The 15,920-nt window shown below is 37.2% G+C and overlaps 1 protein-coding gene across 7 annotated transcripts in view; it reads right to left on the minus strand.

Annotated features, from left to right (window-relative positions):
- The window catches only part of PEX1 (peroxisomal biogenesis factor 1), a 76,302-nt gene that overhangs the window by 54,051 nt on the left and 6,331 nt on the right, over positions 1-15,920 (minus strand). For 5 of the 7 annotated variants that reach the window (XM_059933823.1, XM_059933820.1, XM_059933825.1 and 2 more), the window contains exons 3-7: positions 14,532-14,615; positions 13,221-13,247; positions 9,692-9,806; positions 8,827-9,593; positions 7,031-7,150 (exon numbers count right to left, since the gene is read on the minus strand). In XM_059933823.1, coding sequence (XP_059789806.1) covers positions 7,031-7,150; positions 8,827-9,593; positions 9,692-9,806; positions 13,221-13,247; positions 14,532-14,615 — 1,113 coding nt within the window. The remainder of the gene's footprint in view (positions 1-7,030; positions 7,151-8,826; positions 9,594-9,691; positions 9,807-13,220; positions 13,248-14,531; positions 14,616-15,920) is intronic. The other 2 variants (XM_059933821.1, XM_059933824.1) reach the window with 1 other exon arrangement.

Below are 15,920 nucleotides of genomic sequence, written 5' to 3' on the forward strand. Positions count from 1 at the left end.
GGACGCCTCAGGCCAAACAACCAACACGGTGGGAACACAGCCCCACCCATGAGCAGAGAGGCTGCCTAAAGTCTTCCTGAGCCCACAGCCATCTCTAAACACACCTCTTGACACAGCCCTGCCCACTAGAGGGACAAAATCCAGCTACACCCACCAGGGGGCAGGCACTAGTCCCTCCCACCAGGAAGCCTGCAGAAGCCCGTGGACCAACCTCACCCACCAGGGGGCAGACATCAGAAACAAGAAGAACTACAATCCTGTAGCCTGAGGAACAGAGACCGTAAACACAGAAAATTAGAAAATATGACACAGCAGAGAAACCTGTTCCAGACAAAGCAAAAAGATAAAACCCCAGAAGAACAACTAAGTGAAGTGGAGATAGGCAATATACCTGAAAAAGAATTCAGAGTAATGATAGTAAAGATGATCCAAAATCTCGAAAAAAGAATAGAGGCACAGACTGAGAGGGTACAAGTAATGATTAACAAAGAGCTAGAAGCTTGAAAAAACAAATAGATGTACAATACAATAACTGAAATGAAAAATACACTAGAAAGAATCAATAGCAGAATAAATGAGGCAGAAGAATGAACAAGTGAGCTGGAAGACAGATTGGAGGAAGTCACTGCCTCGGAGCAGAATAAAGAAAAAAGAATGAAGAGAAATGAGGACAGTCTAAGGACCTCTGGGACAACATTAAAAGCACCAACATTCACATTATAGGGGTCCCAGAAGGAGAAGAGAGAAAGGGCCTGAGAAAATATTTGAAGAGATAATAGCTGAAAACTTCCTTAACTAATGGGAAAGGAAACACTCACTCAAGTCCACAAAGCACAGAGTCCCAGGCAGAATAAACCCAAGCAGGAACACACTGAGACACACGTTAATCAAATTGACAAAATTTAAAGACAAAGAGAAAATATTAAAAGCAACAAGGGGAAGCAACAAATAACATACAAGGGCATCCTCATACGGTTATCAGCTGATTTTTCAGCAGAAACTCTGTAGGCCAGAAGGCAGTGGCACAATATATTTAAGATGACGAAAGCGAAAAACCTACAACCAAGAACACTCTACCCAGCAAGGCTCTTGTTCAGATTTGATAGAGAAATCAAAAGTTTTACAGACAAGCAAAAGCTTAGAGAATTCAGCATCACCAAATCAGCTTTACAACAAATACTCAAGGAACTTCTCTAGATGGAAAAGAAAAGGCCACAACTAGAAACAAGAAAATTATAAATAGGATAGCTCAATGGTAAAGGCAAACATAGAGCAAAGGTAGGGAATCATCCACATACAAACATGATACCAAAACCAGCAATCATGAGGAGAGCACAAATGCAGGATATTGAAAATACATTTGAAATTAAGAGACCAGCAATTGAAAACAATCTTGTATATATATATACACTGCTATATCAAAACCTCATGGGAACTGCCAACCAAAAATCTACACTAGATACGCACAAAAAAAAGAAAAAGCAATCCAAACACAACACTAAAGATAGCTATCAAATCACAAGAGAACAAAAGAGGAAAGGAAGAAAAAAGACCTACAAAAACAAATCCAAAACAATTAACAAAATGGCAATAAGGACATACATATTGACAATTACCTTAAATGTATTGATAAATGGATTAAACGCTCCAACCAAAAGACACAGACTGGCTGAATGGATACAAATACAAGACCTGTATATATGCTGTCTACAAGAGACCCACTTCAGATCTAGGGACACATACAGACTGAAAGTGAGGGGATGGAAAAAGGCATTCCATGCAAATGGAAATCAAAAGAAAGCTGGAGTAGTAATACTCATATCAGACAAAATAGACTTTAAAATAAAGACTGTTAAAAGAGACAAAGAAGGACACTACATTAATGATCAAAGGATCAATCCAAGAAGATATAACAATTGTAAATATATATGCACCCAACACAGAAGCACCTCAATACATAAGGCAAATAATAATAGCCATAAAAGGAGAAATCGACAGTACCACAATAATAGTGAGGAACTTTAACAACCCACTTTCATCAATGGACAGATCATCCAGACACAAAATCAATAAGGAAACACAGGCCTTAAATGACACATTAGACCAGATGGACTTAATTGATATTTATAGACCTTCCATCCAAAAGCAGCAGAATACACAATCTTTTCAAGTGCACATGGAACATTCTCCAGGATTGAGCACATGCTGGGCCACAAAGCAAGGCTCAGTAAATTTAAGAAAACTGAAATCATATCAAGCATCTTTTCCACTACAATGCTATGAGATTAGAACTACACGAAAATAACTGTAAAAAACACAAACACATGGAGGCTAAACAATATGCTACTAATCAACCAATGGATCACTGAAAAAAATCAAAGAGGAAATAAAAAAATACCTAGAGACAAATGAAAACAAAAGCATGACAATCCAAAACCTACGGGATGCAGCAAAAGCAGTTCTAAGAGGGAAGTTTACGGCGATACAATCCTACCTTGGAAACAAGAAATATCTCAAATAAACTACCTAACGTGACACCTAAAGCAACCAGAGAAAGAAAAACAAACAAAACCCAAAGTTAGTAGAAGGAAAAAAACCATAAAGAGCAGAGCAGAAGTAAGTGAAATAGAGACAAAGAAAACAACAGAAAAGATCAATGAAACTAAAACTGGTTCTTTGAAAAGATAAGCAAAAATGATAAATCTTTAGTCAGACTCAACAAGAAAAAAAAGGAGCGCTCAAATCAATAAAAAGAAGTTACAATGGACACCACAGCAATACAAAGGATCGTAAGAGACTACTACAAGCAACTATACACCAATAAAATGGACAACCTAGAAGAAATGGACAAATTCTTAGAAAGGTACAATCTTCTAAGACTGAACCAGGAAGAAATAGAAAATATGAACAGACCAATCACAAGTACTGAAATTTAAACTGTGATTTAAAAACTTCCAACAAACAAAAGTTGAGGACCAGATGGCTTCACAGGCAAAGTCTATCAAACATTTAGAGAAGAGTTAACACTTATCCTTCTGTAACTATTCCAAAAGGTTGCAGAGGAAGGAACACTCCCAAACTCATTCTATGAGGCTACCATCACCCTCATACCAAAACCAAAGATATCACAAAAAAAGAAAATTGCAGGTTAATATCACTTATGAACACAGATGCAATAGTCTTCCACAAAACACTAGCAAACTGAATTCAACAATACATTAAAAGGATCATACACCATGATCAAGTGGGATTTATCTCAGGGATATAAGGATTTTTCAATATCCACAAATCAATCAGTGTGACAGACCACATTAACAAATAGAAAAATAAAAAACATATGATCATCTCAATGGATGCAGGAAAAGCTTTTGACAAAATTCAACACCCATGTATGATAAAAACTCTCCAGAAAAGTGGGCACAGAGGGAACCTACCTCAAAATAATAAAGGCTATATATGACAAACCCACAGCTAACATCGTAATCAATGGTGAAAAGCTGAAAGCATTTCCTCTAAGATCCCAAACAAGACAAGGATGCCCAGTCTAGCCATTTTTTTTTTTTTCAACATAGTTCTGAAAGTCCTAGCCATGGCAATCAGAAAGGAAAAAGAAAAGGAAACCAAATTGGAAAAGAAGTAAAACTGTTGCAGAAGACATGATACTATACATAGAAAATCCTAAAGAGGCTACCAGAAAACTACTAGAGCTCACCAATGAATTTGGTAAAGTTGTAGGATACAAAATTAATACACAGAAATCTCTTATATTTCTATACACTAAAAACAAAAGATCAGAAGGAGAAATTAAGGAAACAATCCCATTTACCATAGGACTAAACATACCTAAGGAGACAAAAGACCTCTGTTCTGAAAACTATAAGACACTGACGAAGGAAATTGAAGATGACACAACCAGATGGAAAGATATACCATGTTCTTGGACTGGAAGAGTCAATACTGTCAAAATGACTACACTACCCAAGGCAATATACAGATTCAATGCAATCCCTATTAAATTACCAACGGCATTTTTCACAGAAGTAGAACAAAAAATTTTAAAATTTGTATGGAAACACAAAAGACCCCAAATAGACAAAGCAATCTTGAGAAAGAAAAACGGAGCTGGAGGAATCAGGCTCCCTAACTTCTGACTATAACACAAAGCTACGATAATCAAAACAGTATGGTACTGGCACAAAAACAGAAATATAGATCAATGGAACAGGATAGAATGCCCAGAAATAAACCCACGCACCTATGGTCAATTAACCTATGACAAAGGGCACAAGAATATACAATGGAGAAAAAACAGTCTCTTCAATAAGTGGTGCTAGGAAAACTAAACAGCTACATATAAAAGAATGAAACTAGACATTCTCTAACACCATACATAAAAATAAAGTCAAAATGGATTAAAAAGCTATATGTAAGGTTGGACACTATAAAATTCTTAGAGGAAAACATAGGGAGAACACTCTCTGACATAAATCGCAGCAATATCTTTTTGAATCCACTTCCTAGAGTAATGAAAATAAAAACAAAAATGGGGCCTAATTAAACTTAAAAGCTTTTGCACAGCAAAGGAAACCATAAACAAAACAAAAAGACAACGCACAGAATGAGAGAAAATATTTGCAAGTGATGCGACCCACAAGGGATTAATCTCCAAAACACACAAACAGCCCATGCAGCTCAATATCAAAAAAAAACCCCAAAAAACAAAAAAAAAAACACCAACCCAATCAAAAAATGAGTAGAAAAGATCTAAATAGACCTTTCTCCGAAGACGACATACAGGTGGCCAAAAAGTACATGAAAAGGTGGTCAACATCACTATGAGAGACATGCAAATCAAAATTACAATGAGGTATCACCTCACATTAGTCAAAAGAGCCATCATCAAAAAGTCTACAAACAATGAATGCTGGAGACGGTGTTGAGAAAAGGGAACCCTCCTACACTGTTGGTGTGAATGTAAATTGGTACAACCATTGTGGAGAACATATGGAGGTTCCTTAAAACCTCCATAAAAATAGAACTACCATACGATCCAGCAATCCCACCCACTCCTGGGCACATATCCAGACAAAACCCTAATTTGAAAAGATACATGCACCCCAGTGTTCACTGTAGCACTATTTACAATAGCCAAGACATGGAAGCAACCTAAATGTCCATCGACAGAGCAATGGATAAAGAAGATGTGGTATATATATATACAATGGAATATAGTTAAAAAGCCATAAAAAAGAATGAAATAATGCCATTGCAGCAACATGGATGGACCTAGAGATTATCATACTAAGTGACGTAAGTCAGACAGAGAAAGACAAATATCATATGATATCACTTATATGTGGAATCTAATAAAATGATACAAATGAACTTATTTACAAAACAGAAACAGACTCACACACTTCGAAAACAAACTTATGGTTACCAAGGGAAAGGTGGGGGGGAAGGATAAATTAGGAGTTTGGCATTAACATATACGCACTACTATATATAAAATAGATAATCCACAAGGACCTACTGTATAGCACAGGGAACTCTACTCAATATTCTGTTATAACCTATATGGGAAAAGAATCTGAAAAAGAATGGATATACGTATACGTATAACTGAATCGCTTTGCTATACGTCTGAAACTAACAAAACATTGTAAATCAACTATACTCTAATATAAAATAAAAATTTAAAAAAACCCTAAGATCAATAACCAAAAAGTTGAAAGAAAACTACAAATCACTGTATACTGTTCAGCCAATGTGTTAAATGCTCAGTTGCATACTATTATGGAAATGGCATTTATTCTATTTGTTTTCTTCTTCTCTAGTCAGAAAATATAAGCTATCTTACCTGGGGTTTCATCAAGTAGAAAGATCTGTTAAAATGGTTATATAATGACCCTGACATAATGACCATCAATATCCAGAGGATCCAGAAGTATCACTTGAATGATCAGAGAAGGATTAAATTATGTCTGGAATTTTTTAAACATATAATAATTTTCCTGTATTATAATTCTCTGAGAACTGGTAATCTAAACTGGTACAGATGATGATATCCTATTAAAAAGATTTTAAAGTTAAGTTCCATACCTCATTTCCTGACCATATCAGACTCTACTAAATTAACAGTGTTGAAAAGTAAAACAATCTAGCTCTCTTTTATGCTGCAATGTTAATACTGAAACAACATGCGAGAATTTTTTTAAAGATTACCCAGATGTAGCAAAAATATCAATCTTTTAAAAGTCAAATTATCCATATTTGCATTGGCACAATATATACGTGTATTGTTTATTAAAGACTTCTTGGTTTCTCAAAAAGTTAAACATAGAATTGCCATATGACCCAGCAATTCAACTCCTAGTTATGTATCCAAAAGAAAAGAAAGCAGGGACTCAAACAAATACTTGTATATAAACATCCACAGCAGCACTATTCACAATAGTTAAAAAAGCAGAAATAACCCAAGTGTCCATCAACAGAGGAATGGATAAACAAAATGTGGTATATACATACAATGGAATATTATTTAGCCATAAATAGGAATGAAGTTCTGATATATGCTATAGTGTGGATGAACTCTGAAAACATGTTAAATGAAATAAGGAAGACACAAAGGGCAAATATTGTATGATTCCACTTACATATAAGATCTAGAATAAGTAAATTCACAGAGACTGAATACAGATGAGAGGTTACCAGGAACTGGGGGAGGGAAGGATGGGGAGTGATGGCTTAACGGGCACAGAGTTTCTGCTTGGGGTGATGGAAAAGTTTTGGAAATAGTGGTGATGATTTCACAACATTATAAATGTACTTAATGCCACTGAACTGCACACTTAAAAATGGTTATAATAGCATTTTATCTTATATATATTTTACCACAATAAAATAAAAAGAAAAAAAGACTTCCTTGCCCTTCTAGCATAAAGGAGTACAATTCTTATTACTTAACTAAAGCAACTAGAAATTTTACAACACATGTAAAACTGTGATGTAACATTAAATCTGAACTCACTAAGTTTTCTCTAGGTTGTAATTTTAGAAATCTTGGAATTTTAGGGGTAATTTCCACTGGAGTTATTCTGACTACTGCGTGCATTTCTATATTTAGTCTCTTTCTCAGGTCATCTGGAATCTGAAATATATAAAAATAAATTAAAAATATAAATACGTTAGAAGCTTGATTAAGAAATACTCCATAGCATAAATACTGATGTGAACTTCTATCAATTCAGGCGAACGACAGACGCTATCATGATTCATAGTATAACCAGATGGGCGTTCAGGTACTGTTATAACACAAACATTTCAATTTTTCCCCTACATTTGTTTCTTTTAACATCCTCTTCAGAAGGTGATCAGTTTTGATCTATCCAGTCAAGCCTGAGTACCTGAGTACCTGATGGCAGCTACTGCCACTCCTCACTGGTCATTCTCCCAACCTTTAAAGCAGAATGGGAAGTGCAGGCTCCTCACTGCCATCTTACCTGGTCTCCAGGACTTGACCATTATCCCTTTTTCACCCCGTCCTCACCATGTAATATCAAGGAAATAATGGTATTTCCTGCCTAATGGCAGAACCATTAATAGAAAGAGAAAAGTCATAGTAAGTTCAGTGTTAAGACAATTTGATTTTGAAGATGCAGTGGGATCTTCTTAAGTAAGAGATTAAAGCTAACAGAAAATATGAGGCATCGTTGGAGCTTTAGAAAATGATGTAGGCTGAGAGATTAAAATTTTGTAAGTCGCCTACATAAAGGTCATAGGTAAAACTGTGAAAGAAAACTACAAAGGAGACCCCCTTTCCTTCCCATTGTTCTTCCCTGTCCAAACAATTTCCTCCCTTCTCACCCTGAAGTTTCATTTCACAATCATTCAAAATTAGGTTCAAATAAAGGGGGTCGGTGACTCATTTCATATAAAATTCGTGTTAATATTTGAGGCCAGGGACTTCCCTGGCAGTCCAGTGATTAAAACTTCACCTTCCAATGCAGGGGGTGTGGGTTCGATCCCTGGTCGGGGAGCTAGGATCCCACATGCCTTGTGGCCAAAAAACCAAAACATAAAACAGAAGCAATATTGTAACAAATTCAATAAAGACTTTAAAAATGGTCTGCATCAAAAAAAAAAAATCTTTAAAAAATATATATTTGAGGCCAAGATGAGAAGGTGAAACGCTAGTTGCTCTACTTTGCTCTCCAACACACACAAGTTAAAGAGCCAATACCAGCAGGGTAAGGACCTTCTGGGTACATTTGAATCCAGGTCATCTCACGTAGTGGGTTTCTCCCTACACTGGGCATTTCCCCCAATACATAACAAGTCCTTCCTTTATTTTCAAGAACTTGGAAACACATCTTCTGCAGGCATTAAAGATGTGAGGCTTTGTAGGGCACTCCATTCAAAGCATGAACTCAAGAGTCAGCCTGCCTGGGTTTGAATCCTAGTTCTACTTACTAGCTAATAACCCCAGGCAAATAATTTTGACCTCTCTGGGCCTGTACCAATCTTAGCTTATGCCTGTCCAAGTTTACTTAGCCAGGAAGTATACAAACCCTACCCAAACAAGGACTTTACCCTGCAACCAGAAATGTGTCCCTGCAGGAACTTTAGATACTATTTATTATACTGGTTTTCAATTTGTATATAAAATATTACTTTAGTTCATAATTTGGGGAAGTTCAAGCAACATAAAATTATTTCCTCCCTAATTATAAGATTTATACTAACCCATTTGCTGTACACCAGAAATTAACAGAACACCGTAAATCAACTATACTTCAATTAAAAAAAAAAAAGATTTATACTAACCCAAACTTTCCCAAGATGAAGAGCTTCTAAGTTTTTGGTGTATTTAATGGCATTCTCCAATTCCTCAAGCCCGTTCCAGACTACCTTTAGCACACAGGCATTGCCACCTTCTTGACTATGGTCTGGGCTACTCTGTTTTTGATCTAGTGGTTCTGACATCTGCTTCTCTTTTTCAGGTGACAGGACATTTTGCTTCGTTTTACTTTGCTGTTGCTTTGGAGAAAGTAGTTTAACTAGTTTTCCATAGGTCACAGTAAAGCTGGGCTCCACATCAAAATATTCCTGGTCCCATGGAAATACATGAATGGCGTAATGTTTGTGAAACAGAGAAGTTGCTGATGCATTACATATGCTGGGCGGCTGAGATTTGCACACTCTGAAAATATTGTTCAGAGGAACAACTTTTGACTGCATAGTTTTGAACGCATTGATTTCAGTTACCCCCCAGGAGGTGTCTTGTTTCTTCTCAGACCCAAAAGAAAAAATGCTTCCCATCACAGTCCATAAGCTTGGTATTAAGGATGAGTCAACTGTATCCTCTGAATCTGTTTCTTTAGACCCAGCGACTCCTACAGTATTTGACTGAAGTTGCTTGGTTCGAAGTTCTCTTGTCAATCCTTTTTGGTCTCCTCCATAATTATGAAATTTTCCATGTGCATTATCTGCTTTTGAAAACGTATTCTCTTTGGCTTCGTGGGTCTTTGGCTGAATAAGGAGTCTGCTATCAGTTTCCAGCCTTCCATAAGGAGCAGCTGGTATTAATGCAACTGTGTAGAAAATAAAGGTCATTAGTGTGCATTTACCTCTGCTTTGGATTCAATGCTACTGTGAAGAGTATGATGGAAAATATTACAATGGCACCTACCAATCCGGATAAATATGTAAGTTTGCTGATCAACCCAAACAGGAAAAATGGCTTTTGGAAAAACTATTCGAATTTGATCTAGAAGATGCTGTTCAAGGGAAGCAGCATGCAGCTCCTAGAACCAATAAACAAAAAGATCAATTCACTTTACATTTTGTCTATTCCAGGCCTAGTAAGGAAATCTCAACTCATTCTTATAAATCAAACCAACTCAGAACATATAATGCCAGTCACAGAAGAGAAATCTAAAGACACTGATATGTTAGAGGATCAGATCAAGATGGCGAAGGAGTAGGACAGGGAGCTCACCTTCTCCCACAAATACATCAAAAATACATCTAACATGTGGGACGGTTCTCACAGAATATCTAGTGAACGCTGGCAGAACACCACAGATTTCCAAAAGGGCAAGAAAATCTCCAAGTAACTGTGTAGGACAAAAGAATAAAGAAAAAAAAAAAAGAGAGAAAGGAATTGTGACAGGACCTGCACTCCCGGGAGGGAACTGGGAAAGGTTTCCACACCCTGGGAAGTCCCCTCACTGGTGGGGAGATCAGCTGGGACAGAGGGGGAGCTTCAGAGCCACGGAGGAGAGCGCAGCAACCAGTTTGCAGAAGGCAAAGCGGAGAGATTCCCGCACAGACGGTCAGTGCGCTGCCCAGCACTCCCCAGCCTGAGATGCTTGTCCGCTGGGGCAGATGGGGGCTGGGTGCTGAGGCCTGGGCTTTGGAGGTCAGACCTAGGCAGAGGACTGGGGTTGGCTGCATGGAGACAGCCTGAGGGGGGCTAGGGTGTGGTGCACCACAACCGAGGGAGTACAGGAATAAGCCTGGGCCCGCCAGAGAGGTAAGGCGCCATTGTTGGGGGGCATGCAAGGAGAGGGGCAGGACTACCACTGGAGCTTCTTTCTCCATATGCACACTCTCAGGCAGCAGGGTACAGCCTACGTGAGCTCGGGGGGCGGGTACAAGCTGCCACTGCCATCTTGGTCTGCAGAGGCAGGTGCAGACCGCTGCCGCCACCAAGTGTCCCACGACTGGGCACCAACCACCAGCCCTCCCCTCCTGGGAGCGTGCGTGGGCCACGCACCTGCACACCCCCTATCAAGGGGATAATGGCCAGCGCACGCTGAGGAAAGAGACGGCAAGCACCCAAACCAAAAACAGCCCTCATGCCAAAAAAATATTAAACCCACACAAGCTATGCAGGGATGCTTCCGCATATAAATAGCCCTCCAAGACTAGAGTAGATAAGTGTTTCTCCTAAACTCACAGAGTAAGAGAAATATAAGCAAAATGAAGAAGCAGAGGAAACGCTCCCAGTTGAAAGACCAAGAGAATTCCCTTGAAGGAATAAACAAGGAAACAGACCTCTTCAGTCTAACAGACACCGACTTCAAAAGGAAGTAATGAAAATACTGAAGGAATTAAGAAAGGCTAGAGACAGAAATGCAGATTACTGTAAAAAGGAAATAGAAACTATAAGGAGGAGCCAAGACAAATTAGAAAATTCATTTGCCGAGACAAAAGCTGAGCTAAAGGCAATGAATAGCAGAATGAATAATGCAGAAGAAAGAGTAAGTGATCTGGAAGACAGAATAATGGAAATTACCCAATTAAAACAGCAGACAGACAGCCTAATGAAAAAAAATGAAAGCAATATTAGAGACTTATAATATAAAGCATCTCAATCTACGCATAATAGAGATTCCAGAAGAAGAAAGAGAAAAGGGGACTGAAAATGTATTTGAAGAAATTATGGCTGAAAACTTCTGAAACCTAAAGAAGGAAACAGATACCCCAATACAGGAAGCACAGAAACAAGATGGACCCAAACAGACCTACACCAAGACATATTATAATAAAATGGCAAAAGTTAAAGATGAAGAAAGGATTCTAAAGGCAGCAAGAGAAAAACAAAGAGTTAATTACAAGGAAACCTCCATAAGGCTATTAGCTGATTTCTCTACAAAAACACTGCAGGCCAGAAAGGAGTGGCAAAATATATTCAAAGTCTTGAAAGGGAAAAATCTGCCATCTAGAATATCCTACCCAGCAAGATTATCATTTAGAATAGAAAGAAAAATAAAGAATCTTTCAGACAAGCAAAAACTAAAATAATACAGCAATATTAAACCTATCCTAAAAGAAATATTAAAAGATCTTTTCTAAGTAGAAAAGAAGAAGATATAGGAAGGAAGAAATCATGATTGGAAAATAAACCACTTAAATTAGCCAGTATATAGATCAAAAAGAGAAAAAAAAAAACAAACCCTGTCTGTGAAAGTGATGATAAATACAAGGGACAGCAAAAGGATAAACATGAAGATGTAAAAAAGGACATCAACAAAAATACAGATTCTTTTTTTTTTTTTTTTTTTTTTTAGAATGTGTTTGAGCCTGTATGACTATCAGTCTTAAGCAAGCAGATATAGGAAGGGGTTAACATACTTGAAAAACAGGGCAACCACAAATCAAAAACATACAATAGATTCACAAAAACAAAAAGAAAAGGACACAGACATAAAATAAAATAAGGAAATCATCAAACCACAAAAGGAAAAACAAAAGGAAGAAGCAAAGAATCAACTGAAAAACAAGGTTTAATAACATATGTATCACTAATTACCTTAAATGTCAGTGGACAAAATGCTCCAATCAAAAGGCACAGAGTCGCAGACTGGATTAAAAAAACAAGAGCCTACAATATGCTGCCTACAAAAGACCCACCTTAGGGCAAAGGACACACAGAGATTGAAAGTGAAGGGGATGGAAAAAGATATTTCGTGCAAAAGGAAATGAAAAGAAAGTGGGGGTCACAATACGCATATCAGACAAAACAGACGTTAAAGCAAAGGCTTTAGGAAAGGCAATAAGGAAAGATAAAGAAGGAAACTATATAATGACAAAAGGATCAAAACAAGAAGAGGATTTTTACACTTGTCAGCATATATGCACCCAGTATAGGAGCACCAAATACATAAAATAAATTCTAACAGACATAAAGGGAGAAATTGATGGGAATACAATAATAGTAAGAGACTTTAACACCCCCTCACATCAATGGACAGATCTTCCAGTCAGAAAATCAATAAGGCAACAGAATTTATGCAATCCCTATCAAATTACCCATGACATTTTTCACAGAACTAGAACAAATAATCCAAAAATTTATATGGAACCATGAAAGACCCAGAATTGCCAACGCAATCCTGAGGGGGTAAAAAAGAAAAAAAGCAGGAGGCATAACTCTCCCAGACTTCAGACAATACTACAAAGCTACAGTAATCAAAAGTGTGGTATTGGTATAAAAACAGACATACGGATCAATGGAACAGAATACAGAGCCCAGAAATAAACCCACACACCTATGGTCAATTAATCTTTGACAAAGGAGGAAAGAATATAAAATGGGAAAAAGACAGTCTCTTTAGTCAGTGGTGCTGGGAAAGTTGGACAGCTGCATGTAAATCAATGAAGTTAGAACACACCCTCACACCATGCACAAAAATAAACTCAAAATTGCTTACAGACTTAAACAGGACACCATAAAACTCCTAGAAGAGAGCATAGGCAAAACATTATCTGACTAAATTGTATCAATGTTTTCTTAGGTCAGTCTCCCAAGACAATAGAAATAAAAACAAAAATAAACAAATGGGACCTAATCAAACTTACATGCTTTTGCAGAGCAAAAGAAACCATAAAGAAAACGAAAAGACAACCTACAGAATGGGAAAAAATATTTGCAAATGATGCAACAGACAAGGGCTTAATCTCCAAAATATACAAACAGCTCATACAACGCAACAACAAAAAAATAAATAACCCCTCTGAAAAATGGGCAGAAGACCTAAATAGACATTTCTCCAAAGACATACAGATGGCCAGTAGGCACATGAAAAGATGTTCAACATCACTAATTATTAGAGAAATGCAAATCAAAACTACAATTAGGTATACCACCTCTAACTGGTCAGAATGGCCGTCATGAAAAAGTCTACAAATAACAAATGCTGGAGAGGATGTGGAGAAAAGGGAACCCACTACACTGTTGGTGGGAATGTAAGTTGGTGCACTCACTATGGAAAACAGTCTGGAGATTCCTGAGAAAACTAAAAATAGAACAACCATATGATCCAGCCATCCCACTCCTGGGCATATACCCAGACAAAAGTATAATTCAAAAAGATACATGCACCCCAATGTTCACAGCAGCACTATTCACTATAGCCAGGACATGGGAACAACCTAAATGTCCATCGACAGATGAACTGATAAAGAAGATGTGGTACATATACACAATGGAATACTACTCAGCCATAAAAAAGAACAAAATAATGCCACATGCAGCAACATAGATGCAACGAGAGATTATCATACTAAGTCAAGTAAGTCAGAAAGAGAAAGACAAATACCATATGATATCACTTATATGTGGAATTTAAAACATAGCACAAATGAACCTATCTACAAAATAGAAACAGACTCACAGACATAGAGACTTGTGGTTGCCAAGGGGGAAGGGGGAAGGGGGAGGGAGAGGGATGGACTGGGAGTTTGGGGTTGGTAGATGCAAACTATTACACTTAGAATGGATAAACAACAAGGTTGTACTGTATAGCACAGGGGACTATATCCAATCTGCTGAGATCAACCGTAATGGAAAAGAACACAAAAAAAGAATGTATATATGTGTATAACTGCATTGCTTTGCTGTACAGCAGAAACTAGCACAAGATTGTAAATCAACTATACTTTAATTAAAAAAAAAAAAAGACACTGATATTTTGAAATAGTTTAACCTTAAACTGGGATAGTTCTCATTTTGTTTTCTTTACCAGTATCTCCCAATCATCTGCTGAGAGGGGTTCCACCTCAACTTGTTGACAAGACACCACATGGGAACAAGGCTTGAGAAACACCTGGAAAAAATTAAAGTACAAAACTACTATTAAAAGCCTTTTTTATATCCCTAGAAAATAAGTTCTCTCTTTAGCTATGTAATTAATTTTGTGTGTGTGTGTGTTTGTGTGTAGTCCTTAGGTAGGCCCTAAGGCCTGATATACTCAGCGTTTTAGAAAAAATTATTTCACAACTAATTATAAAATAAAGGAAAATACATTCTAGCACAATATAAGTTTTAAAAAATATATAAAATAAAGATAGCCATTTAAAGAAAAGAAATATAAGTTAAAAAATGCAAGAAAAAACAATTAAGTCATGAAGTCATGGCTTGATCTTGTATATAAATACTATTATTTCTAGCAGTTCTGCAATTTAGTTTTATAACTAACTTCAAGCCATGCTGTTTCTGGAAAAGTAAAAAACACACTGAAATAGAGATCAGAACCAATTATTTTGAAGCATAATCATGCACAGCTAAAAGTATAGTAAAACAAATATCCCCTCATTCTAGTCTATAGATACACAGGAAATCCTAGTGTCTCTCAAGAATTTGGAATTCACCCTCTTACTTTCTTTCCTCTTCTATGGGCATTTCTGGGGCTTAGAGGAGTAAAATCCAAAGGCACCGAGTATTAAATGCTCCTTCTCTGCCTTTTGTGGATTGGAGCAGACTTTCCGCAAGTGCCTCACCTGTTCCTCAATTATTTCCCTCAGTACCTCCCATATACCCTACTTGAAAGGGGTGACTCTGAGGAAGCACAAAACAAGAAGCTATCATCCTGGCCAAGCCAGTCCACTTTCTGTTCCTATCAGTGATTGTCTGGGAGACAGTGCCTTAGTGGTGTTGTTACAATACAGAGAATGTGCAGAAAATTGGATAGAAGTTCACTTTGAAGCAAATGGGAATTAAAAACAAGCAGGACTGTTCAAGGTGCTGATAAAGACATCAAGATCAGGAATAGGAAGTTGATGTTTCCCATAGGGAAGTGCCATATACTCAGAGAGCAGATCTATAACTTGCTATGCAATCCTGGGCAAAATAGTCCATCTCCCTAGGTTTGCAGAGCAAGGCACCAAAGTTAGTGATTTCTAAGGTCACTATGCTGCTAAAGTTTTAAGATTCTAGCAAAAATTTAAGGTAAGCAAAAGACTAGTGCAAGGCCTATGGATTTCTCATCAGTGGCCTATTCTCATTATCAGAAACATGCATGAAAAAAATTAGTCTGTGTTCTAAACAAGTTAAAAAGATGTGATATTCTTCAGTATTCTTGTGAGAAACTGGTAATAGAAAGCAATTTAGCCCCGTCTATCAAATTTTTAAA

Source organism: Balaenoptera ricei, chromosome 9 (assembly GCF_028023285.1).
Source record: "Balaenoptera ricei isolate mBalRic1 chromosome 9, mBalRic1.hap2, whole genome shotgun sequence".
Classification (NCBI taxonomy): Eukaryota; Metazoa; Chordata; class Mammalia; order Artiodactyla; family Balaenopteridae; genus Balaenoptera; species Balaenoptera ricei.